The sequence below is a fragment of the Mangifera indica genome, chromosome 4 (genome assembly GCF_011075055.1).
Source record: "Mangifera indica cultivar Alphonso chromosome 4, CATAS_Mindica_2.1, whole genome shotgun sequence".
Classification (NCBI taxonomy): domain Eukaryota; kingdom Viridiplantae; phylum Streptophyta; class Magnoliopsida; order Sapindales; family Anacardiaceae; genus Mangifera; species Mangifera indica.
Window position 1 is genome coordinate 15,773,424 of NC_058140.1, and position 25,424 is coordinate 15,798,847.

The 25,424-nt window shown below is 31.2% G+C and overlaps 3 protein-coding genes and 2 long non-coding RNA genes across 5 annotated transcripts; 1 reads left to right on the forward strand and 4 right to left on the reverse strand.

The window, feature by feature from the left end:
• Nucleotides 1-321: 321 nt before the first annotated feature.
• Nucleotides 322-3,538, forward strand: LOC123213020 (protein ANTHESIS POMOTING FACTOR 1). Its single transcript, XM_044632338.1, has 11 exons — nt 322-470; nt 562-653; nt 746-846; nt 1,497-1,597; nt 1,676-1,742; nt 1,848-1,947; nt 2,029-2,142; nt 2,254-2,391; nt 2,524-2,608; nt 3,022-3,071; nt 3,166-3,538. Exons 1-11 carry the CDS (start codon nt 464-466, stop codon nt 3,307-3,309), a joined length of 999 nt encoding a protein of 332 aa, XP_044488273.1. The 5' UTR covers nt 322-463; the 3' UTR covers nt 3,310-3,538.
• A 1,771-nt stretch (nt 3,539-5,309) lies between these two features.
• Nucleotides 5,310-7,795, reverse strand: LOC123213169. The gene is made up of 3 exons (XR_006501651.1): nt 7,597-7,795; nt 5,835-6,115; nt 5,310-5,696 (listed from the first exon to the last, which is right to left on the reverse strand). It is a non-coding gene; the product is annotated as an uncharacterized LOC123213169 (long non-coding RNA).
• A 955-nt stretch (nt 7,796-8,750) lies between these two features.
• Nucleotides 8,751-11,887, reverse strand: LOC123213282 (small nuclear ribonucleoprotein E-like). The gene is made up of 6 exons (XM_044632678.1): nt 11,729-11,887; nt 11,605-11,631; nt 11,447-11,509; nt 9,109-9,187; nt 8,981-9,026; nt 8,751-8,909 (listed from the first exon to the last, which is right to left on the reverse strand). The coding sequence occupies exons 1-6, from the start codon at nt 11,768-11,770 to the stop codon at nt 8,900-8,902; spliced, it is 267 nt and encodes an 88-aa protein (XP_044488613.1). The 5' UTR covers nt 11,771-11,887; the 3' UTR covers nt 8,751-8,899.
• A 906-nt stretch (nt 11,888-12,793) lies between these two features.
• On the reverse strand, nt 12,794-16,138 carry LOC123214695 (elongation factor 1-gamma). The gene is made up of 8 exons (XM_044634635.1): nt 15,998-16,138; nt 15,781-15,825; nt 15,144-15,293; nt 14,986-15,046; nt 14,824-14,876; nt 14,622-14,723; nt 13,511-14,015; nt 12,794-13,354 (listed from the first exon to the last, which is right to left on the reverse strand). Exons 2-8 carry the CDS (start codon nt 15,787-15,789, stop codon nt 12,975-12,977), a joined length of 1,260 nt encoding a protein of 419 aa, XP_044490570.1. The 5' UTR covers nt 15,790-15,825; nt 15,998-16,138; the 3' UTR covers nt 12,794-12,974.
• A 6,099-nt stretch (nt 16,139-22,237) lies between these two features.
• Nucleotides 22,238-24,522, reverse strand: LOC123215073. The gene is made up of 2 exons (XR_006501944.1): nt 24,441-24,522; nt 22,238-22,536 (listed from the first exon to the last, which is right to left on the reverse strand). It is a non-coding gene; the product is annotated as an uncharacterized LOC123215073 (long non-coding RNA).
• Nucleotides 24,523-25,424: the final 902 nt, after the last annotated feature.

Consider the following 25,424-nt stretch of genomic DNA (forward strand, 5'->3'; position numbering starts at 1 on the left):
TTTTTGAGGTATAAGTGTAATGTTTTAACGTCTGAAGGGGGCAACTATTTATTTTAAAATATAAAACTCTAAAAACTATTTATAACGAAAGTGAAAGATTAATTTTTTAAAATTAAGATATGAAAAAAATAGTTAGCTTTAAAACTAAAGGAAAAAAAGAAATTGATTTTTGTTTGTTCAAATAAAAACTTTAAATTACAGTTTTATCTCTAATTATAATAATTAAAATTAACGAATGAATAAGTGTTTGAGTATTTGAAAATTAGGGTTTTACTATGCTTAGGTGGGAATAAGCCTTTCGGCCTCTCTTCAAATCGACTTATATTTTTAAGGGCTTAGCCCAGCCCATGTCAGGCCGACCACAAATGATCAATCTTCTTGCTCTTTCACTTCATCCTCTAAAATTAATACCGAAGTTTCAACGTAATCTGAAGAGCTACAGCAGCCTCAATAACAACAAAACATGGTTGGTACGTTCTATTATTCTTCCTAAATAATTTTTTGTTAAATCGATTTTTTGCTGTAATTTTTTGACTAAATATTGTTTTTTTCTGGGTTTAGGGACTCAATCGGAGAGAGATGACAAGGTCTCGTTGGAACTCAGTGAAGAGATTCTTCAAAGCATGGAAGTGGGCATGGCGTTCAGAGATTATGTAAGTATTTCCCAGTTCGTGATGTCGTTTTTCCGTCGTTTGGGTTTAATTTCAGTGGGGGGATTCTAACTTGTAATTGTGATTATTAACAGATTGGGAGAATCAGCTCAATGGACTTTCATAAAACTTCAGGTTTCTTGGTGACTGCTAGTGATGATGAATCCATTCGTCTGTATGATGTTAGCACTGCTACGTAAGCTACTACTTTGGTTCTAAGATTTCAATGTGTTAGGTAGGTCATTTTATGATATTGGAGTGGTAATGTTTCTGGAAAGCCTTGTGTTTTTTTGGCTGGAAACGTCAAACTCTTAATCTAGTGATGCTATAATAATGACTAAAATGGCAATTGTTGATGAATTATTGACAAATATGTTGATTATTACTCATATGGAGATGCATGTTATACTGAGATGTGTAATGCCACTAAAAGAGACTATTGTCCTGTAAGGTTATTGAGATTTTCTCTTGCTAATGTAGCAAGTTCCATATATATATATTTGATGTCTTTCGGAAAATTAAGTGTTTTGTAAAAGACGGTGAAGAGTAATGCTTCTGTTATGCAAGTATCTAAACGTACAATGTGAGAATTCTCCTATTGGGTGCTCCTTAAGACTACTTAAGGCTCTTATCGAAATGTGTTTGCTGAAAAACAATTAGAAATTGCTCTTTATTTTCATTTTAATGCTACAAAGTGATGTTTGATTAGCCAAAATTCTACAAAATAGATGCAGAATTGGTTTTGGTTATTTTTAAGTACTTTTGATCAATGGGAAAAGCATCCTAACACAGCCATTGTTTTATTGGTTTTGGCATGTTTTGATGAGAGCTCTATTTGGTTTTCAGATGTTTGAAGACTATTAATAGCAAAAAGTATGGGGTGGATCTTGTTTGCTTCACTGCCCAGCCTACAACAGTAATATACTCATCAAAAAATGGTTGGGATGGTATGTTTATCAGAACATATGTGTTTATGTCTTAATTGGCTAGTCTGGAACACTTATTTAGATGGTCCATTTAATCAGAATCCTTGCGACTTCTTTCCTTGCATGACAACAAGTACTTGCGGTATTTCAAAGGTCACCATGACAGGTCTGATTTCTCATATATGTAGCATGTCAATTACTTTAAAGTAACTTCTTCTGTTGAACATAATGTCAACTGATATTGTCTGGATATCTATTTTCATGCTTCTAGGGTTGTTTCACTTAGCTTGTGCTCCCGCAAAGAGTGCTTTATCTCAGGTTCTCTGGATCGAACAGTTTTGCTTTGGGATCAACGGGCTGAGAAGTGTCAGGTAGTTTTTGTGGCTCTGTTGTTACATTACTAAATTTATATTAATTTTCATTGAATTCATGATCTATCATTTGTATATCAGGGTCTTTTACGCGTGCAAGGAAGGCCTGCTACAGCATATGATGATCAAGGGCTTGTCTTTGCTGTAGCTTTTGGAGGATACATAAGAATGTTTGATGCTCGAAAGTATGAGAAGGTTGAAAATTGATATATAAGAGCATTTGGGATGTTTAAGCATCTACTTTGTCTTCTAATAAAAAAGATTATTTTAGCTAGCGCTTGTATCTCACAGTTGAAATGTTTTCAGGGTCCTTTTGAAATCTTCTCTGTTGGTGGAGATGTATCAGATGCAAATGTTGTGCAGTTCAGCAATGATGGGAGACTTATGCTTCTAACAACTATGGGTGGACATATTCATGTGCTTGATTCTTTCCGTGGCACACTTGTGAGTTCTTTTTATTCCTTTGGTACTTTATGTATTTTGCTTCAATTCTCCCTTTATTTCATTGATGAAATCTGAAGTTGGTAGTCTGTTGCCAGAAATTTTGATTTATTTTGTTGGTTTCTGCTGTTTTAGTTGTCTACATACAATGTGAAGCCAGTTTCGAGCAATTCCACATTGGAGGCATCTTTCAGCCCTGAGGGAATGTTTGTTGTATCAGGTAGTATTTCTGTTCAATTTTTAGGAGACATTAATTGAAGATAATTTAGTTTGAATATTTCCTTCTAGGTTCCTTAATACTCTATAGTATGCTCATTGCACTTATACTATATTTAGTTCGCCCATAAATCCTTGCAGTCTTATTGGCGTTAAAAATCACACATGAATTGAAATGTGGAGCTGCACACATGTTATTATGGAGCTTTCTTATTATATTTATATTCAGGAGTCCTCTTTTAAACCCATCCTACCATTCCAAATCCAACCACAAGCATTAGAATGTCAAAATAAGATCATGGTAGACCAGAGGCACTTCCTTTTTAATATTACAACATCCACCCTACACTAAGCACGAACATAAATTGATTAGCTGCTGATTTATTTTTGTAAATCTGACTTTCTTGGTTTTCTCAGGTTCTGGTGATGGTAGTGTTTATGCATGGAGTGTGCGGAGTGGGAAAGAAGTATGATAAGACAATTCCTTGATTCTCTTGCCTCTTCAACTTAATTCTATGCTACTGTCATTCGTAACATCTGTTCCTTTTGTTCCCCGCCCAGGTTGCAAGTTGGATGAGTACTGAAAATGAGCCTCCTGTCATAAAATGGGCGCCTGGAAATCTAATGTTTGCTACTGGTTCATCAGAGCTATCATTTTGGATTCCTGATTTATCTAAATTGGGAGCTTATGTTGGAAGGAAGTAATATCAAGCATAATTGGTGATAGTTAAATCGTACAACAGCCTGACAGACCTTGTATGTGTTCTCTTTTTTTGCAGAACTCTGTTGAGGTAACATGTGTACAGGAACTTCAGTAATTGCTGAAAGAAGAATTTTTCTGTAGAATGCTATTATAAGTTCAACATTTAATGTAAGGAACATTTTACCATGTATCTTTTGATGTATGCATTTATGTATTGTTAACTTTTTGGCATGAAAGCCCCTTATTTAGGTTTTCCAAGAATTATTTGAACTGTTATGTTACTAGTCCGATGGCATTACTAGAGTCACTGGATTGGTGTCATTAACCTAGTACTTTTTATTCTCTCCTTCTCCCTTTCTCTATTAGTTGAACTGTTGAATTTCAGAAATAAAGGGATGGACAAAATGTAGTTTTAAGCCTGTTGACTTAAATGAGGAGCAAACTGTAAATTTTGTAACTTGTAGGATCCCATAGTTTTGTAAAAAGTAAGGGTGCAAAAAATTTAACGTTTTGATATACAATTTAGATTGATTTTAACTTAATGATCGGTAGTATGTCTTGTGTGGTTGGAAATGTATGGTGACACATAATCCTAAGGGTTGATCGGTTTCGATTAATAAATGTTATCTTAATAATTTATTTTTTATTTTTTATATTAATATTATAGTAATTTGTATTGTTAATAGTGAGATGACAGATAATGTAGATGATAATTTGATTATCGTTTTTAACATAATATTAAAAAGATTATTAAGGTATGATTGATTTTATTACAGTTATATTTTTATTTATTAGTTTTTTAAAATAAAAATACCCTCATGTTTAATTGATATAATAAGTAATATAAAAAAATATTTTAAAATAATTATATTAACGAATATTTAAGTAAACTAATTTATTAGTATTTTTTATTATTTTTAATCAAACATAATAATTATTTATACTTGTTTAATTTTATCAAATATAATAATTATTTATATTTAATATTTTTAATATTTTAATTTTTGTAATAAAATATTATTACTCAAATCAAGAGGCAGCTAAAACTTATGGATTGATATATTGAGAATGTAATTTTGTTAAAAATAAAAGAAGTATACGTGTGCCACGTCTTCTTTTAATAGATTTCTGATTTTCAAATATAAAAACAGGATTTTATATTAATTTAAAAGTAAAATGTAATTAGTATAATTTTGTGATGTACTTGAAAGCCAAGCGAGAAAGAGGAAGCGTTCTTAAAGTCCCAAAGACTACCCATTTAATTTAATTTAATTTAATTTATCAACAAATTTAATTTACGTTTTGCAATAGATATTAATTTTTAATATCACAACATGGGTGTAAATGAAAATTTTATCATAGAGAGATTGATGTTTTACCATTCGAAGGATAACTAATATTTGATCATATGAAAGGTAAATTGATATTTTTCTATATTCATATAGACTTATTTTTTTAAAAATTATTCTTACATTTAGTGATAAAATTTCTAATTACTTTAAGATTATATAATCGCAATTGTTAGTCGATCAAATTAAGAAAAAGAAATCAAATAAACAAAATCTTGACCACATCGGGGCTGAATCTCATTCATACCTGGCCACATAAAGATTTGCTAATACAAACCATTATTAAAATGTTATGTAAATTAAACAAAACTCCAAATATTCCCACATTATGATAATACATTATCATTTCTTCCATATAGGGCAAAATCATCAGTTAGATTGTCAAATCAAAGTTGACATGTATATGTTGGGAACGAATGATGGCCTCTCTCACCAAATCATCAAAGTGGGATAGTAAGACAATCCTAAGTCGTAAACCACTCTTCTTACTATTATGTACAAGAAAACCCCTGAATAAATAATTGCACAAAAATATTCCTCCACAAACATAATTCAACAACAATATGAATCTGAGTCATACTGCCAATGATTTCATGAAGCAAGGTGCCAACCAAATTGATTGTCTAAACAAGTTTGGTCTACCAAACACCAAATTTTTTTAACAAGAGTTATATTTCATTTTTTATTGAAGCAAACAAATAATGGGCATTGCATATGCCTTTTAAGCAGCTGCAAGGCACACCGACATAACCCTTCAGTTTTACACTTTTTCAATATATCTAAATATTAAATACTTTTACACATGTAAATGAATATTGAGTTTATTTTTACAAAATGTGACCACCCCCAAAAAAATCTCATAATGGTGTTCTTCCTTTCTCTAACAACAAAGCAATTAAATTCATTAATATTTGTCGTTTGAATATAATCATCATAGATACTAAAAAAGCACAATACTTAATCTCACCACAGGATATCTCCATATCCCAATCAGGGCCACCAATGGACCAAGTTTTCCGAATATCACATGACACTTAAGCCTGCAAGATGCCCACCATGAAAAAATAATGTCAAGAGTATGCATGATGAATATTAAAGACTATATACGCCACTTGAGAAAGACAAGGAATAAAATCATAGCAATTGAGAATGAGGAAAACAGTGTAAATTGTCATAACCTGAAATAAAAGGAAATTGGTTTCTACAAGTAAAATGTGTCAGTCCCGGAGGCCAAGTTCAACCTCAAGCTCATCATCCTCCTCAAACAACTTCAAAAGACGAGCATATTGCTCTTCTCTTTTCTTCTTTTGCCATAGCTTGAAAAGGAAAAAAGAAAACAAACCCACTGCCACAACTGCAAGTAAGACAATTAGTACCTTGGCCCCAGTTTTGCTACCGGAAGTAGCATGACTTTCAGCTTGGTTCCCCTGTTTTGAATTTGAAGTGTCATTGGCCAAGGCTGAAAAAATAACATAAAAAGGTTATCAGTAAAAATTCTTATCAGAAATTGTAATCTGACACCAATTCAGCTCAACATAGCAATGCTTATGATAGGCTTAAAGATTCCGAAAGTGGAGATCATGCTAGACATGAACTCAGTAAACAGAAATAAAGCACTGCTTCCATTCACTTCAGCCAGAAATCAGTGTTAATATAATGAACAGTAGCTACTACAAACAAAAGCCTGCACCTCAAGAAAATAGAATGGATGGAGTTGTGCAGCTCCATATGTTTGTATTTTCCCTAAACATCATCTAAATAAATTGCAGCTAAAATAAAGATAACCTGCTTATTAAGCATATAGTGCATTTATAAGAAGGTTTATCCTCAACTCTCAAGATTCAGACATGTGATGACTGTTGAAGTATCTGAAGGCAAACAGAACTATAGATGCATGCATACATCAAAGTATAAGAGGATCACACTCTGACTGCTTCATCCGCAGCAATTGCTTAGAGTAGGAATTAATTTTAAAGCCTTATATAAACACTGTAATACCAGTCTTCTAAATAAAGTTGTTTGAGAACATTTCAGCACTAAAACCCTTTTGGTGCATCTAATAACACTTTCTTTCGCCACATTTATCATGCATTAATCTGCATTGTAACGTGCAGCACTTCACGAAATAAGTTGATGTTATATGTAAAACAGGTTCAATTCATAAGATTAAAGAAACTTCAATGAAAGTAGCCAAATCCCATGAACACGTCCCAGTGAAGCCACAACTCCCCATAACCATACCCCACATCAATTAATATTACATTATCACGATTACCCCTAGCACCAGCCACACCACTAGCATCAGCTCCTCCACCATTACATACACTCAGCCCTTACCTCCTTTATTTTCATTTCAAATTTACACTAGCAACTACGAAACCTGAACAAGACTGTATATGTTTATATCGAAAACTCAATACTGGCCTGTCGATAAAAACCTTTTTCTCAAACCAATTCAAACTCAAAAAGAAAAAAAAAGATCCCACTTCTACCTCCACCCATCACCCCTCAACTCTATTGGCACACCAACAACTATTACTGCTACCATCTCCACCAATACTGCCACGTTCATCAAAAGCCACAGGCAATTTAGGAATCATGATATTCATTGCACCTTGAACGTGCTAAATCGATTGTATGCATTCTGATCCCTTCCAATTTCCAAATTCTAAGCCAAATCTTACACTCAAATGACAAATATGTAAATTGCAGCCATCAAACAGTTCAATTCACATCAATGTCTAAACAAATTCATATTTAATCTCGATTTCCTATATTTTCCTAACAACACAAATTAATCAAATAAATAAAAGACAAAAATAACACCGGATTCGAGAAATTCAACGATTCAATATAAGCAAGTAAAGATATAATTTTTAGCTATGAAAACAACAATAAAAAGTTAATTTTTTTATAAATAAATTGGAAATCGAGACGAACCGGAGAGGTATTGTATAGAAATGGAGAAGAATAACAGTAGAGAATGCAAGGATGTTCGTCTCCTGATTTCACTCATTGCAGGCTGTACGGGGAGATCGCTTGAGGCTCTGGTTTTTCGAAAGGTAAAATTCGAAACGCAAGGATGTTTGTCAATGTTCTGAACGCAATATTTAATACGACGTAGTTTCCAGAGTCTTATACTTCATTCTTCTTTTTTATTTATTGGTCAAAGAAAACAACGCTTGTTGCTTGAATTGTGAAATATTAAGATCCGAAAATAATATTTTGAAAAACAAAATATAATTTGAAGATACAAAATTACAAATAACTTTAGTAAATAACATTTAATTTTTTCATAAATCAAAAATCATAATATAAATATGCGTGAAGCTATGATATAATATGTTGTATATAACATTAATTTTTTTTTTTTTTTTTAGAAATATTTCAACTAAATTAAATGTCTTGTATTAAAATATGGATTTAAAATATAATTTTAATTATGCTTTGGGAAATAATATTTATTTGGGTCAATATGAAATACAAGCTTAGAATTAGGAGTGTTAAAAATATTCCTTATCAAAACCTTATAAACTGATAACCAAGCCAAAAACGTGAGCATGGGTAAGTCTCTTCGCTCTAGTTTACACAGTCCTATCTTCTTCATGGAATTTGCTTAAATTCATTATCTTTTGGTATAAACTTCAAGTTGAAGTGTCTTCTAGTTCTTATGGGTGGCCTGCCTTGTATGCATCAGTGCTCCGCGGGGCAGTTTTAAGGTTGATTTCCAAACCCAAATTTTGGTTCAGTTCAAAATTTTGTCAAACCAATTCAGTTCCCTGCTTAGAATAATAAACACAAGTTTTTTGAAGATGGATTTAACAAGAAAGGAATTGCAAAAGCAGGGGATTGATTCATAAGGAGGTGGTTTGTATGAGTGAAGATGTTTAAGAAGGGGTTTCGAAGTAAGCTTTTAAAAAACTTCAATCTCTAAAAAGTCGATAAATTGGTAATGTTAATTTTTATTTTTTTTAACTTACTAAACTAAGAAGCAATATAAAAACCAAATTTAAATCTAGAATAGAACTCGTTGGCACTTGGGTTAATAAGCTATACCAAATGATGCAAATTGAAAGTAGAGCAACAGCAAAGGGTGGAATAATCAATAATACCAATGACTATCTACTGCATAAAACCTCGATTAGAGCATCTCATCATACATGAAATCCATTCTGTATCTAAAGATAGTAGCATAGTCTAAATCCACATAACACCAACATAAATGGCCGGCTAGGATGAATCTTCACTTCCCTCTGCAATTTCGAAGAAAAAATTCATTAATATGCGAGTGATGACAAGTGAAAGTTGTTTCAGTTTTACTTACGTGCTCATCATCAGAGTTATGTTGTCTCCTTTGAGAAGAATCCTTCCTGCAAAAGGAAAAAAAAAAAGAATTTAGGGGATGGACATGGGATTAGAGGGTTAAAGAAAAAAAGTGAGAAAATAATTTACCTAATGACTTTCTGGTCTTCTTCTTGATGTGGACTTCTTCAGCATCATCCAGAACCAAATTCATGTACTCATCAAAACCCTGTAAAACCAAAATGAATAAGAAAAACTGAATTACATTTTGACTGAACTGAGAATCTAATTAATGCTTACAACGAAGAAATTTTTAAAAAATAAAATCAAGTGTAATAACCTATTTTACTTGTTTTAGATAACAAAGGTTTAAAGCATGATACATACTGCGATGAAAGCAAAAATAAATACAACAAAAGACTACCAACAGGTTGAATTGGATGGATATATATAAATTTCTTATTTTAGACATGTTCATCGCTAAAACACTTGGAATACTGCTAAAGGGAAAGACGAGCAGTCCCAAATATGCGTTTGAAAAATCTCAAGTCTCATATTTTGTTCACTAGAAATGTATTTTAAACTATTATATATTTGAAAGCCAAATATCACTAATTCCCAGAAGTGTATTTTAAGGGTTATTTTACTTAAAAGTGTTCCTTTCCTACAAGTTATATGGTTATATGTGATTCAGGCCCCTTAAAAACCTTGGTTCAAGTTAAACGCACAACGAGATGCCATCTCTTATGAGCTAAGGAAAAGAATGTTAACAAAGAGACAAGATAAGACGAGATAATATAAATTTGGCTGAATGGCTCATTACTAATTAAGAAACTACATTCCTATCATGTCCTTGTCCCTGCATCAACAAATTGCTCTGACTGTAAGTTGAAGATTATCTTATGAAAAAACTATGACAAGGATGGCTTACAGGTTATCATATCACAAGTCCAACTAGCCCCACGGAAAAGATTCAAACAGGCAATGATGAATTTTTCCCAAGAAACATTTGTACCAGTGCAACTCAGAAACTCTACCACCTAAGTTTCAAGTAAAAAGGAGCAATGAAGCTCAACAGGTTGTGAATTTGACAGCTGAAATGTGAATAATCAATGCAAGGAAATGATATCCACTCTCATAAATGAATTTATTATCATTTAACGTTAGAGAAGTGAAGAAGATACAAGTAGTATAATCCATTCCTAGTTAGAGAGTCAGAAAGAAAATCACATGCCAAAATAAATGAGACAGTTGAAGAGTAGAATGATATTTCTATTCGTTTGCCAATCAAAACACTCAACCTATATACTCATTAGTAGCAGACTGTGACAATGAGACATACTAAATTTATAGAAGGCAGAATAACAGAATGCTTGTAAAGATACCATCAATACAAAAGCTGAGTTGTTTAAGAGTTAAGCATTATGAGGAGTTAGATCATAAAGGAACTGGTGCAAAAAAATTGCAAAATTAGGTGCTAGTAAAGATGCATCTTTTAATTCTATTTCTTATTTGTGTTGCAGTGCTTTATTTTTCTTTTCAATTTTATATGTGGTAGTAATAATGTTGCAAACTAGTACTATCAGAGCATAGACTTGATGAGAACCATAAACAGACGTGAACAAAAAGGATGAAGCACATCACCATAAAAAGCACGAGGTGAAAGATAAAAATGAAAAAGAAAAATCCAAAAATAAAACAAAAAGATAGGCTTACCACAGAAACAAATATATAAAGACAAGAATTTTACTATTTTATGGTTATTATGAGAATTTCTCTATATCTAAAGACACTCTTAATCAGCAAAGTGGAGCACCTAAGCAACTTCCAAATCCAATCTTTGCACTTACTGACAAATAACAGGCACAAAATATTCAGATATACCTAACATAAACAATGTGATTAACAACCTATTACCAAAAAACTGCAAACTAACAAAGACCACATCACTTACGTCATCAGCCACTCCAAGAAAAGATAAACCACCAACTTCTTCAAGCGTACAATACAATTGGTAGACCACACTCCCCCTTATTATGAATTGTATTGATAGTAAAATATTTTCCAAATTCCCTAAAACTTAAAATAAGAAGACTAAAACAAAGTCTTTTTATATGTCCCAAGGGAAGAGAAGGAAAGGACATTTGTATTGCCTGACCAAAGACATAATATACTTGGGATTATTACCTTATATTACACTAAGGAGAAAGAAAAAAAGATTTGTAATATCTTAGTTCCTCTATAAAACTTATAACTTTTCATTTGGACTTTTTGTTTACAAAATTTCACTTCAGGATTCACTGAGTTAGGCCCATTGTCACGCTCAATTTTTACATACCAACAGATAGGAGCAAAAAATTAGTAGGAAACCAACTATAAATCCAGCTATAACGTATCAAAATCTTACTAAGAACACTCCGAAATCTAAAATAAAAAAAATGAGAATTATACAGTAAACAAATTCTTTTAAAAAATATATATAACTTACAATGATTCGACCTTCAATCCTCAAATCCTTCTGCTCAAAAAGCCAAATTTGAATCCGAGCTTTCTGAATATATGCAAACAAAAAACAGCCAAAACAAGCTCCAAACTCATCAAATAAAAAAAAACCTTTAAGCAGATTCAGAATAGTAACTCACTTACGCTTTGAAGAAACCTGAAAATCAAGTTCTGCAAACAAAAGCCAAGAAAACTTATTAGAAAAAAGAAAAAGTTAGTCCACAAAGAGAAGTTACCGAAAGACAAAGAAATAGGAGAAAAAAGGTACAATGGGCTGAGTCATAATCCTCTGAACTTTGGTGCTCGCCATTGTTGCTGTGTTGAGTTCCAAGAGAGTGTAGAGACGTTGAAGTTGAACCTAGCGAGACGGTCGAACTTTTTTATTGCAACACCAAAAAGGATCGATTTTTGCCCTTTAAGGTTAAGAGGTAAGAGATGGGCTCCATAGCCGGGGCAATAGTTGCCCGCATTTCGGGTCACAGCGGCCCGTCTTATATTTGAATATTCGGTATAAAATTCAAATATATGTATGTATATATTTATTTTTTATTTTTTAGAATAAGTAATAAAATCATACAAATAATTAGCAGGTGAAAAGTCACATTTTCATTAAACTTTGAATGGAAAATAATCATTTGGCCTAATAAGTAAACAGTATTATATCAAATATATTTTCAATTATTGAAAAACAATCCAAAATATTTAAAATTTTTTGCATCACAAATTAAATTCTTAATTTTCCTGTTCCAATTTGGTGATACAATTGTCTTTCTAATTATCCTCCTATCTAATTATATATTTTCTTTGTTTAGATATAAAAATCTTAAGTGGTTTTTAATTGAGATGATTTTAATTTTATTATAATTTTAGAAATTTTAAAATAAAAATATTCTTATATTCAATTATAATAAAAAATAAATTTAACTTTTATTATAATTATTTTACATATTTATAGAATTTTAAGGATAAAAATATTTTTATATTCAATTAAAATTACGAGTTATTCAACTCACTGTCACAGGTTAACCTCATGACCAATACGCTATCAACACCACCTGCCACCGCCCAACACCAGTTGTTGATTTCGTCACTGCCATCATGCTTATCCTTCTCGACCAGATATTGTTAAGCCCGCCAGCTAATTAATTTGTTGTAAGTTTTTATGTCTCCTAAAAGACATTTAAGTAAACTAATGGCTGGCTTAAATGAAACATGTCAATAAATATGGTAGCATAACTACACTACTAAATACTAAACAGTAAGTGCTCTCTCATCAATCCAATGACTATCTATAGATATCCAAGACAAATATAAAGATCTGACTCCCAAAACATTTCAAAACATAAATATGAAAAAATTGTATTAAAATGATGTTCCAACTGATACTCAAAAATGTGACAGCAAACAAGTTAAAATATCATCACAGAATCACAAAATGCTACGAAACACGAGCATACTCTTGCGAAAAACTAAAATATAACCACCTCTTAGCTAGATAAGTATTTTCAGATTGATCACTTAAAGCACTTGGCGTCCAAAAGAGCCTCTCCCTCAAAAGGCTCTTGATCTTCAATCATTTGATTCACTCGTTCCTTTTGGGTTTCATCTGTAATGTCAACCTTTTTCCATTCATACAACTCCATGTCATAACACTCATCGATAACAAATTGAGGAATTTCTTGCCCACGGAAGAGCCACAAACCCTTGACTTTGAATGGAGGCTCAGAGCCAATCACTAGCATCTTTCCAAATGCATACTTGCGAGCAAGATCCATTCTTTGAAGGAATCCACCGACTTTGTTCAAAGTGACAAATGATACAGTGTTCTCCTCATTGTATTTGTAGTCACAGAACCATAACGAATATCCCTCAGGATCGTACATGTCCCAGAATCCTGAATGCAGAAAAGTTGACACCATGAATTAACAAAAATTTTGAGATACTACATATGCAGTTTGTCTTTATATTCAAAAAAACTTATCCACTAAAACAGATTTTAGTATCAAGAATTTATGGTTATGCATGTTAATGTTAGGGACAAGTCAAATACCTTTAATTGCAACTTCACGGAAGTTCGTTTTGGTGTTCGAGTAAAGCCTCTTCCACTCATCTAGTATCATCTTACTTGGAGGTAACAGATCAAGAGGATTCTTTGGCTTGGGTTTTGGTGCCTCTTCCTCCTCAACAGCTTCAGCTTTGGGCTTCGGTGCCTCCTTCTCTTTCTTTGGCTCCTCTTTGGGCTTTGGTTTAGTTTCCTTTGCTGGAGCAGGCTTCTTTGCAGACTGAACAGCTGGGACAGAATCAGTTTGCTTCACATCACCAATAATCTTCTTAAAATTTGGTTGGTTAACCAAGGTCCAAAAATATCTCTCTACGTGTGGGAACTCAGAAGTGAAACTCTTTGTCATTAATTGCCTAAATCCCCAGTACAAGTTGCAAGTCAAGACAATGTCAGCCAGAGTGACAGAGTGCCCAACCAAGTACGTGTTTGAAGCCAAATAGGAATTCAAAGCACCCAATGCTCTCTTCAGAGCAGTAATAGCTGCTTCTTCAACCTTCATGGGTAAAAAATTCCATAGAGTTAGCTCAAATAAAATTAAGTGGACAATCATATATTGAATAAGAGTGGAACATTTTTAAACATTGATATACATTTTATCAAAAAGTAAACAATTTATATAGTGACAAAACAGCATAGCTCTTTTTTCTTCATTCATTTAAATTTTATGGGAGTTATGGGCTATTCTATAGCTCTCTTCTATCGATATAACTTCATAAAAGTTCATTCAAAGATTCCAAGTAGAAGCAACAAAGTTGACATTTGAAAACACTATCCACGCAGTCATTGACTCACAGGTAAAAGAAATTCTAACAACACCGGCTTATGAAAGCCTGTGATAAGAATCTATGTTATCATAAAGGAGCATGAAGGCATAGCTGTTTTATTTAAATACAAATTTGAACTAGCAGATGAATTCCTTCCAAGGAAAAGAAATATAATCAATTGAAATTCCAAAAGAGAAAAAGAGAGAGAAGAGAGGGCACAACTTAAAAGGCAAAGGACACATGGGAAATAATTGTTCTCTGGAGATTAAAGAACAAATACTTTAACATGTGACATGTAGGACAGCAATATGAAAATTTTATGGAGTATAACTCACTGGTGGAAGGTATACAGCACGTCCCATTCTTGGTCTATACCAAATCAACATATTAGCATCAATCTCCAGTGAAGCAAAATCAATCCACTGCTCAACATGGGCCTAACAAATCAAGCAAATTGAGAACCATCAGAATCATTCAAGGTTAAGGAAAAGAAAAAAAGATTAGATTCACATCACAAAACTAACAAAATTATCTCACATAATCAATCAGAGAAGAACCATAGAGGGAGCTGTCAGCTTTGGATCTGGCAACTGCAAACAACAATATCAACCATGAGTTTTATTATGAAGATCACCTTCTGTGAGTACCATTACCTGGTGGAGGGGAAGGGAGTGAGTGAATGAATGAAAGAGGTCTAACCATAACGAGCTATGGCATTGCTTTCAAATACAGGACCATCAGGTGTCTCCAACACAGGAACCTAAAAATTGAATATCATAGCTCAAAGATTAAAACAAAATAAGGCAATTAACAAAATCCACAGTCCACAACAACTATACATTGTATCTACACGTTACCTTCCCAATTGGGTTCATCTTCAGAAACTCAGGGCTCTTATTTGTGACACCCATCTCAAAATTATCCACCAATTTGACTTGCACACCATTGTACTCTGCAGCAATGAGTGCCTTGAATGCATTTTTGTTTCCCTTCCCAGCATGCAAGACCTGAAAAATGAACCAAACAGGTAAATGAGGTTTCTTTTCCCTTTTCAATGTGAAACTATAGAGCAAAACACATCCTGAAGATCTAAGCCAACAAATAATAGGTTGGTAGCTCAAAAAAAAATTCCAGAATCGCTTTATCTACTTTGAACTTACTTATAATCGATTTATACAAATTTTTTTAATCATTAACAAACCCAATGAAACAGTATCAGAAAAGAACCTGTTTGCATGCACAAATATCCAAACGGAAGTGGCAATTAATCAAAATTTCAAAGCCTACATCGTGTCAACAGATTTCAAATCTGGAACACAAGAATTGAACAACACTACACGGATGATTCTGCTTTCACAATATACACTCACTTGTTGCAACATATAAAAATATTTTCACTTCGATGTAGTTTCAATCAAATGTTTAGTCCTTAAAGCTTACATTCTAAAAAGAACACATCAAATTGAGAAATTACAAGTTTGCATAGAACCTCACCAGAGCCATGGCTTAACGGAGAAACGTTTCGCTCAAATTTGAGATCTGCACACACGAACGTCACAAAAATATACCAACTTACATTAAATGGAAACTAACCAGCCAAAAAATTAACAAATAAAAAGGAATAAAAACTGACAATATTTCAAAATTTTTCTTTGCAAACAGTTGAAAGTAATGAATTCGATGCGAAGTAAAAGAACTAGATAGACAGAACCTGCGAGTACAAGCGTTCTCCCGAAAGGCCAGAGAGTGAGAGTGTCTGTGTTTGTGCTTGTTAAAAGAGAGAGATAAGAGAAACGAACTAGGGTTTTTGTAGAGAGCGACGACAGAAGCCAAGTGCATTTAGGAATCTTTTCGTTTTGGATCGGGTATTGACGTGATTCTATTTGAGCCGGTCTGAGTTTTCATTTTTTGGGCTTTAGTTGGGCTGGTGTTTGAGTTCATGACATAAAACAAGTAGTTCAGAGATCACTTCCAATAGTTACTAAGTACACACAGCTAATAGTGAGAATTTAAAACCTATTTAAAAGTAATAAAAGTATATGTATATGATATCATATAATTGAGTATAATTTTATTTTTAATTTTTAATTATTTAATTATATAATGATATATCATTATTTATATATATAACACTACTTATTTAAAAATTCAAATTTTAAAGTTATCATTGTAGATAACATCGTTTGAATTTTAAAGTTTGGGTGATAAAAAAAAAAACCAATGCTCTAGATATATATAATTAGATAAATAAATAATATTACTTTATCCTAAACAATATATGTACTAAACCAACATCATGCTCAACACCTATAACATCCATAATGAAATTAGTCAACTCTTCTCCCGTAATTGTTTGACCACTTGCCACTAGAGCCTATCATATTCCTTCCGATTTGAATTTTATTTAAGTGTAATGTATAAGTATTTTAGCTAAATTTAATTCTTTTTTATTTTTTGTTTGTCGTTTAGTTATAATCTTCCATGGAAAGGCATGTATAGGTTGAATGCTGTTGCTGAAGTGGACTTTCTCACTTAATCCTGCAGCCCAGATGCAGGAGTCCAGTAAGCTTGGGCCGTTCACCCTGTGGTCCAATGCCTTTAACCTCTTGACTTGATTTGTGGATGCACTCAAAATTTCTTTTTTTTCGAATAAAAGATTGAATTAAATTAAAAGTAAAAAATAATTCTAAATACCTTTTACTTTTTTGAAAATCACTTTAGAAAATGAATTGGCATCTTTTATAATTATCTTTTGTGGCAAAAAAGCATGTATAGTTTTGAATTTAAGACTCATAACAAAAGCAAAAAAGGGAGAAAAAACAATAAAACCTATAAATTTATTTAAGAGTTGGATTCATCATATAATTAAAAAAATAAAAGAAACAAATATAGATATAATATTTATTAATTTTATAAAAGTAACTTACATTTCACACCCAATATTTCATCCAAAAACCTTTTTTTAACTTAAATCATACTTTCAATATGACATTTCCTCTCTCTCTCTCTCTCTCTCTCTAAATATATTTATTAATTATCATATTTCAATTTATATTAAAATAGGAGATAATCTAAATCTCAAAAAATTAAGAAATGGGGATTAAGATAAACTTAAGTAATTATAAAAGGTAATTTTGGTAATTAATAGGGTTTAAAAAGAGAATGTCAACTATAAATAGGGTATACTTAATAATAGAGATCACTGATTAATATGGAGACTAAAAATCACTTTTCTTATATCATTACAAAATCCTTAAATTATTTTTTTAAATAAAATTTAAAGGGAGGGAGGTCAATGTTATTGACTCCTTTATAAAATTTCAAAAGTTCAGTCAATTGCAATGTCTCATTTCCTATAAAGAAAAAATTTAATAACAAAATTGATGACAGCTTCATGTCCTCTAATTAAAAATATAAGGTAATATTGTTAAAATATGATAGGTTTATAATTTTCATGTATTACATATCCTAAAAAGGAAAAAAAAAACAATTTTCAATATATTATATGGTTTTGTTACGAAATAATCTTGATCATTTATTTACAGCAAAGTAAAAAATTAATAGAAAACTAATCCATCAAAAAAAAAAAAAAAGAGAGAGAGAGAAAATTAATTATGTGTGTAAAGTTGGGAGAAGGACTATTTCTCACCGAACTTTTGATGTGTTCTTAAAATATCACTCATGACAGATAAAAAATCATTTTTCTTACTCATAAACCGTTAATATGGATGATATTTGTTTACATAAGGGTAAAATATCTATTTACCCTTATTAGATGAAATGACAAAAATATCCCTCAATTTAATCTACCAAATTCGTCTCAAAATTGTAATGAGAGTTTTACCATTCACCCCTCTTAAGTTTTAGAAATTAACATTTCACCTTACTAAAGTTTTTAAACTTTAAAAACTAACATTTTCACCCCCAAACCTAGGGTTTTCATATTTTTCAAAATACAGTCGCCCCCCATAACTTTCAAAACTAACAGTTTCATCCCCATTCTTCGACTTCATCTCCCGATGTCGTCTCCGGCATCATCACCGGCCTCCTCCTTCTCTTGGTGCGATGAAGAGATCTTCATCTCCTCATCGCTCCACCCAGACGACGAAGGACAACGTTTCGCTGTCCTTTGTCGCTCGTCGCATTGTCTAGACGCGACGACGAAGGACGATGAAGCGTCGTCCTTCGTTTGTTCTTCCAGATGTGGACGACACTTCGTCGTCCAGATCTGGACTACGAAGGGCTGTCCTTCGTCATTCTTTGTAGTCAGAGATGGGAGATCGGTTGAATAAGTAGGCCGTTGGTGGTGGCCGAAGAAGGAAGCAAACCCTAGGGGTGAAATCTAAACTTTTCAAACTTTGAGGATGAGTTAGTTATTAATTTTTAAAACCTAGAGGGGGGAAACGGTAATATTTTAAAGTTTTAAGGTTTTAAAAGTAAAATAACGGTTTCACCCCTGTCCCTAATTGAAAAATTGGACGGCAGTTTGGTTATAGGTAGGAAAAGTGATTTTCCATCTGTCGTAGGTGGTATTTTAAGAATGCATCAAAAGTTGGGTGGGAAATAGTCCTTTTCCCGTGTAAAGTTAAACGTGTTGTCCAAGAAATCTTAAAGGCAGTGGCAAATTCGTCATTAGGTGTAAAATAATGTCTTCTAATTGCTGCCAAAAGAAGTTCAACCTAAAAAAGAAAAAGAAAACGAAGCATATTGACTTTCGTACAAAGAAGCATATTCAAACTAATGATAGTAGCATAATATGCTCCTTTTTTTCAATTCCCCGCTGTCCAGTCCTGTGAGGCTGGATTTTGTTATCTAATTGCATGCAGGACGAAACAGCATCCACCTGAGTGGGCCAGGAGCTTTGACCCACTGGGCTGACTCCAATATTTTATTACCCGGGCTTTGGTCTGTTCAAGTCTTGAAATTGGAAAGGTGAGACATTATGTCCGGTCTTCACTCTAACAGTTATTCCTGTTATGGGTCTTATCAGAAGGATAAATAATTTTAAATTAATTATAAAATAATATTTAATTATTTGATAATATATATTTAAAATAAATATATATATAATATTATTTATTTTTATATCAACCTCATCATTTTTAATAATGATCTTATTATTTGATATATATACGCAAAATTTATTTTTTTGATATTTATCTTTTCATGACAACTCATTCCCACCTTAATTCAGTGATTTATTGATAACCAAATGCAAGTTTCTCAATTAAATTACAATTCAGAATCGTTTAGATAAAACTATTGGATTGTCACATGAAACTATTACATTGACAACACATCCTGGTAAGATTGGTTAAACTAATCAGTTCGATTTAAGTTTTAAAAGAATGCATCACAAATAGCATTTAATGGTATACAAGTAAATATATCGTTAAAACAATATCACCGTTTTCAATCATATTTGTTGCCAATATAATGTTGAGTACTCATTCATTAGTGGTAAATTTTAAGTGGGTTTGTAACTTAATTTGGTAGGTATTAAAGGAAAAATTTTGAAACTCAAATCCTCTTATCATAATTGAAAAAGAAATTCAAAGTTATACATGAGAAACCAAATTAATGTAAGGTTGAATCATCTTCACTTTCTAATATAATTTTTTAGAAAGTATGAAAAATTTCAAATTCTAAATGAGAGAATGAGAATTAAAATAGAATTGAACAACTTAATTATGTCAGGCAATGGAGGGCATGAGCCCATTCCTTGGTTGGAAGAAAAATCTACAGTTGATCATGTTCTTTAAGTCATCGTTACTTTCTATCACATGGGCTATGACTTTTATGGACGGCGATGGTAAAGAAGAGATTTTTCTATGATGACTTTTGGAGGAAAAATGAGATTTCGTTGAATGTCCAATTCCTGGTTTCAACCAATCTAAAAGCGTAGAGGAGAAGATTTGTTTGTAGATTGTATATATGAGGCATAACTTTCCCTTTCATTCAAGAGAATAACTGAATAAGAATTGGGATTTATTGACAAAGACTCAAAAGAAAAAAAGCAAAATCAATTTGCCTGAGAAATAAGGTACATAGACAGCTGATAGATGGCGACTGCCACAACATTCTAATTAACCCTTCTCTATTTTCTTTGTATACTATTTTTAAACTTTTAATAAGAATAAAAATCCCGAAAATAATTTGGGGATTCGAGACTCCGGCGCAGTGGGGTTAAATGTCAGGCACAAAAGTGAAAGTAACACCTGTATTCCATTTAAGCCCAGCACCCCACCCACCCAAAGCTCTCTCTAACACCTCGTCTCTTTCACCAAGACACATTTCTACATTTTGCTTTACCATATCCACCTCCAGTGACGGATCTAGGTATAAAACTTATATATATATATATTTTAAATTAAAATAAGTATAAATATTTATATTGATAAAATATTTATTAACTAATATATTTATAATTATGCTTAACATGATTTCATATTTTAAAAGTATTATATAATAACTTCATTATCAATATTATCAAAGATGTGTATGTTTTTTTTTTATATATACAACTAAATTATCATTCAACGATAGGTCATTTATTTTATTTTGTAAAGGATTATTCACAAAATTCATTATTAAAAATACTCTCTCTACACTAACAGTAACTACCGGTAAAATTAATACTAATATCATCAAAAAAAAACTAATTTAATCCCAACAACTAAGAAATAACTCACAATAGACAAACCTTTTTTGAAATAATCACTCTGAAAATAAACTAAACAGTCTAATAAGTTTTATAAATAGTCCAAAAATTAAATTCAAATAAAATTTCAATAATCCAATATAACCCGAACCCTAATTTAATTCAATCTAATAGTCAAAATAACAAGAGATGATGTAATTGATATTTGAAAGAATATCCAAATAACAATATGAAATGAAGCAGAAGACAGTTGATAATCTTGTGAAAAAAAGAATGAGTTGAGACAAAAAGAGAACAAAAGAAGTTATAAGGACGAATGCTACTGGTTTAAAATTATAAATAATGATGACAAGATTGTAAATATATACATACATATATATATATTTGATAAGTATATACATGTAAGATTAAGAATTTTTTTGGGTTAATGGCAAGTTGTAATTAATTGTTTCTATGATGGCAAGATTGTAAATACATGTATATATAATTAATAGTAGAACTGTAAATATATATAAACTTTAAGGATTTTTTTTTTTTTGAAATTGAAGATTCACGAGTACTTTAGACCTGTTTCTGTTGCAGCTGCAGATAATATTCAGTTATGAGACTTGTCCTCTCCTGAAAAAGAAAAAGATCAGAATTTAGGGTTTTTATCAGAAAACAAGCTACGCAAATAGACGGCAGAAGTGGAGATTTAAAATTTGTATACGGTCAACTGATCATGAGGTAAGTTCTCTGCAAATTATATACCCTATCTCTTCGGTGTTTTGTAGATGCAGCTCCTAATTTATAGCATATACCCCATTATGAATATCTTCGCAATCCTATAAGAGAAAACTCACAAAGAAACAAACTCTCAAAGAAAAATATTTCAAACAATCATTAGATTATTAAGAATTCTTGCTAAAACTAAGATCTTTGGCTAGAACTCTTTTTTCTTTGAAAAAAAATTATAAACAAAGAAGAGTGAATATTTTAACACATAGTTCAAGAGAGATATATCGTGATAAAGTTGTGTAAAGAAAAAAAAGTTAAAATAATGCATTTGTAGGAGACAATCCTGAGCTTAGGTGAAGAGAAATTAAACTGGCATCAATGGTTTTTTAGGTTAAAATCCATTAGGGTTTCATTTCATCTTCTTCTTATGAGATTGTTACAATTAAAATTTTCTGCTTTATTAATAAAGTACCAAATAAGTATGAAAAACCTCCTTATTAGGCAGATGAGTTTAATTCTAAACGATCTTTAAAACAAATTTGATAACTAATTTATGATTTTGAATGCAGTGCCTTAACGCAATACAATGGTGCCTTCACATTTCTAATTCCGACGCTTCTTTCTGCTGTGCAAGTGTGTTTCCAAGGAAAAACTACATCTCCATTGGAAACAAATCCAGTGAATTTTTACATATTTCTTCTGACAATAATCAGTTTCTCGTTAAAGGCTGTGATGAACAACTCTGAACTCCTTGAGGTTGTTTGTTTCATCTCTGGATCTTTTTCCACAGTTTCGTTGGTATGTATGATTGTCGGAGGTTTGTTTGGGAGCATCATTTTGATTGCAGGGGCTCTTTTGTCCCTTTTTGTTGCCTACAAACATACCAAATTAACACTCAAAGAAATCTATGATTGGATTTTCCTGAAGATCAAGAATACATGTAGTTGGATTTACAAGAAGATCAGTGATGAGCTAAGGAGGAGGATTACCAGTTTTTGGAGCAATCAACCGCTACTGCCAATTTAAGTTTTTAGGTGTGTGATATATTTATCCGTATTGTTTAATATTTTTGTATGAAATGCCCTAAACAAGGGGCACAATGGAAAATAATAATTTCCATTGGAAAACTTGTATTTACTCTTTAGATTAATATTTTTAAAATTGAATCTGTAGTCAAATCGGTTATTTCATCGGTTCAACTACTTTGAGTCTAAATCACTGTAATTGAATGAATAATAGTTTGAATTAGTATTTTATAATATTATATAATTATTTAATCAATTAATATGAGTGTTATTCATCAAACATTCTTAAATTTACCACTATAAAGGACAATTATGACTTTTAATTAGTTTATTTATACTAATAATACAATAAACAATATTTTACTATAAATAATTTACATAAATTGTATTTGATTTATTATGAGTTCTTAACTCTGAAAAATCTTATAAACTGAAATTTCTATATTATTCACATTTGACTCTTGAGAGGTAAGAATATGTTTTTACTTTTAGAGAGAAATTTTGATGGGGGACCAAAATATTTAATTTGTGAAAGGAAAACAAAGCTGAAACATGGAGAAAAAAGGTGTTAAAAGAAGATTCATGATATTAAAAACATGAAAGATTCTTATGCATGTCAAAAGAAGATGTCAAAAGATGATATGGGCTGACAAAATGATGTGAAGCCATGTAAGAAAACTTATGCATGTAGGAAAAAGATTCTCAATTGAATGAAATTTGGTTTAAATCAAGTTTTTTTGTGGAGTTTGGTTTAAAACAAATTTCTCAATTCAATTTAATTAATTAAAGATTATATTATTTTTATTTTTCTTAATATTTTAAGAGTCTTATTTTAATTTAAGGAATAAAAAGTTTTAGGATTATTTATTTAGAAAAACTCAATTTTAAATTAGAAGTCTATTAATATTATTTTCTATAATTATAGTTTTCTAGAATTTAGAGTATCTACATTTTAAGTTTTGATAGTAAATTTTAAATTTTTAATGTTTTTTTATTTTAATAGCTAACATATAACAATGTTATATATACATTTTTTTATATATAAATGTATACATTCATGATGTATCTTCATATGATTGAGTGTTATTTTATTCTTAATTTAAAATTACCAAATCATTTGATGACACACACGTATTGTTGTTTGTGTATAAAAAATAAATACATATAATTTTATTGTAAAATAATATATAAATTGTCAAGTTAAATGAAACTAAGTTTTTTTTTTGTGTAAATAATTTTTTCCGATTAATCGATTCTCATCAGATTTGACCAACATTTTAGTTAGTCAATAATTAAATAAAAAAGGGACTAGAGTAAGACTAGCTTCAGTTGAATCCACTGAACCAGCCCATCCAATCCGGTTTTGATAACACTACTTTGGATCGTCATCATCTATATATATATTTCTATAGATCAATACTAGTTCCTACAAATATTCCTAAGTTCACACTCACTGTAAAATTTTCACTTCTACTTCTTCAACACAATTTTTGAGAAGAATACATCTAGCTTTACTGAAACAAAGAAAACCCAGATTTGAAGGCTTCTTCTTATGTCTCTCAGCCTTTCCAGAATCATATAAACATAAATCACATAAGAGTAGATTGATACAATATAAACCCTAGCCAAAATGCTGGTCTGCTAGTGTCTCGGTTTCCCTAATTCTAAAAGCATATATATATATATATATATATGAGAACAATGAAATAAACGAAGATAAAAGTTTCAAGTTTGAAAGTAGAGAGACTAACCTCGAATGCAGAGCCACTCTTGAAGCTTTTGCTTCTTCTTCTTTGATTTCTTCTTTCTCACCACCTCTTTTTATTTCATTTTCAGATCAGAAACTTTTCGGAAAGAAACTTTCCTGAAAGCTACTTTATCTCCAAAGTCTTGCATAAAAAGTCTTTAGTGCCCTTGTCAACAGTTAAATGTACGAAGCATAATGCGCATTTCTGTTACATTTTGGTCATTTTATGCATTTCAATCATGCAATTCACTGTTCAACATACGTACATAAAGCTGAAGAAACCACAATCGCTAAGTTTTCCAACACTGATTGTAATATCTGAAGCATTTGGGCTCATATAATGACTCAAATTAAGCACTTGGCCTCTAAACTACTAATCGTATAAAAATTTTGGATTAAAATTTTAAACATATATAGAGAAAAATATATGAATGAGGAAATAAGATTAAAAAAATATAGTTTAAATATAGAGAAAAAGAGGTGTATAAACAAGAAAAATCGAGCGTTTGATAATTTTTTTAAACATATTAAATCCTAATTTATTAAAGTTTTTATTGACGAATTATTTGTTGAAGCTGAATGATTCTAATTTTATCCCACAAAATTTAAGTAATTGGGTACCCAAACATCATGTTTTAAGTTATAGAATTTTTAAAATTTATCGGAACATTTTCTTTTCAAGTAATATAACAAGAATTTTTTTCATATTTTATAAATAATATTCTAATTATGTTTTGAATACTTTATAATATATTTTTTTTCTGTTATAAATCTTGCATTTCATTCTTGTTATAATGATCGCATCAATCAAATTTTTTATTAAATGGGTAGATTGTTACAATTATTAATTGTTGGTGTCTTCCCCTCCCATTTCTAAGCTCCCGTCGTATTAAACCTGACAATTTGTATCATTGGATCATATTTATTCCATCTTCATTGCTTTATGATACTCTGAGTTTGCTTATTGGTTTTTTTTTTTTTTTGAAAC

Excerpts from the sequence above, each read along its gene's own strand:
- LOC123213020 (XM_044632338.1), top strand. Across the intron at positions 654-745 it reads GCATGGCGTTCAGAGATTAT|ATTGGGAGAATCAGCTCAAT; the intron begins GTAAGTATTTCC and ends GATTATTAACAG. Across the intron at positions 2,609-3,021 it reads GGGAATGTTTGTTGTATCAG|GTTCTGGTGATGGTAGTGTT; the intron begins GTAGTATTTCTG and ends TGGTTTTCTCAG.
- LOC123213282 (XM_044632678.1), bottom strand. The coding sequence starts at position 11,770 with ATGGCGAGCACCAAAGTTCAGAGGATTATGACTCAGCCCATT. Across the intron at positions 11,632-11,728 it reads GGATTATGACTCAGCCCATT|AACTTGATTTTCAGGTTTCT; the intron begins GTACCTTTTTTC and ends TTTTGTTTGCAG. Across the intron at positions 9,027-9,108 it reads GAAGACCAGAAAGTCATTAG|GAAGGATTCTTCTCAAAGGA; the intron begins GTAAATTATTTT and ends TTCCTTTTGCAG.
- LOC123214695 (XM_044634635.1), bottom strand. Across the intron at positions 14,877-14,985 it reads CAATGCCATAGCTCGTTATG|TTGCCAGATCCAAAGCTGAC; the intron begins GTTAGACCTCTT and ends TGTTGTTTGCAG. Across the intron at positions 14,724-14,823 it reads GTTCTTCTCTGATTGATTAT|GCCCATGTTGAGCAGTGGAT; the intron begins GTGAGATAATTT and ends TTGATTTGTTAG.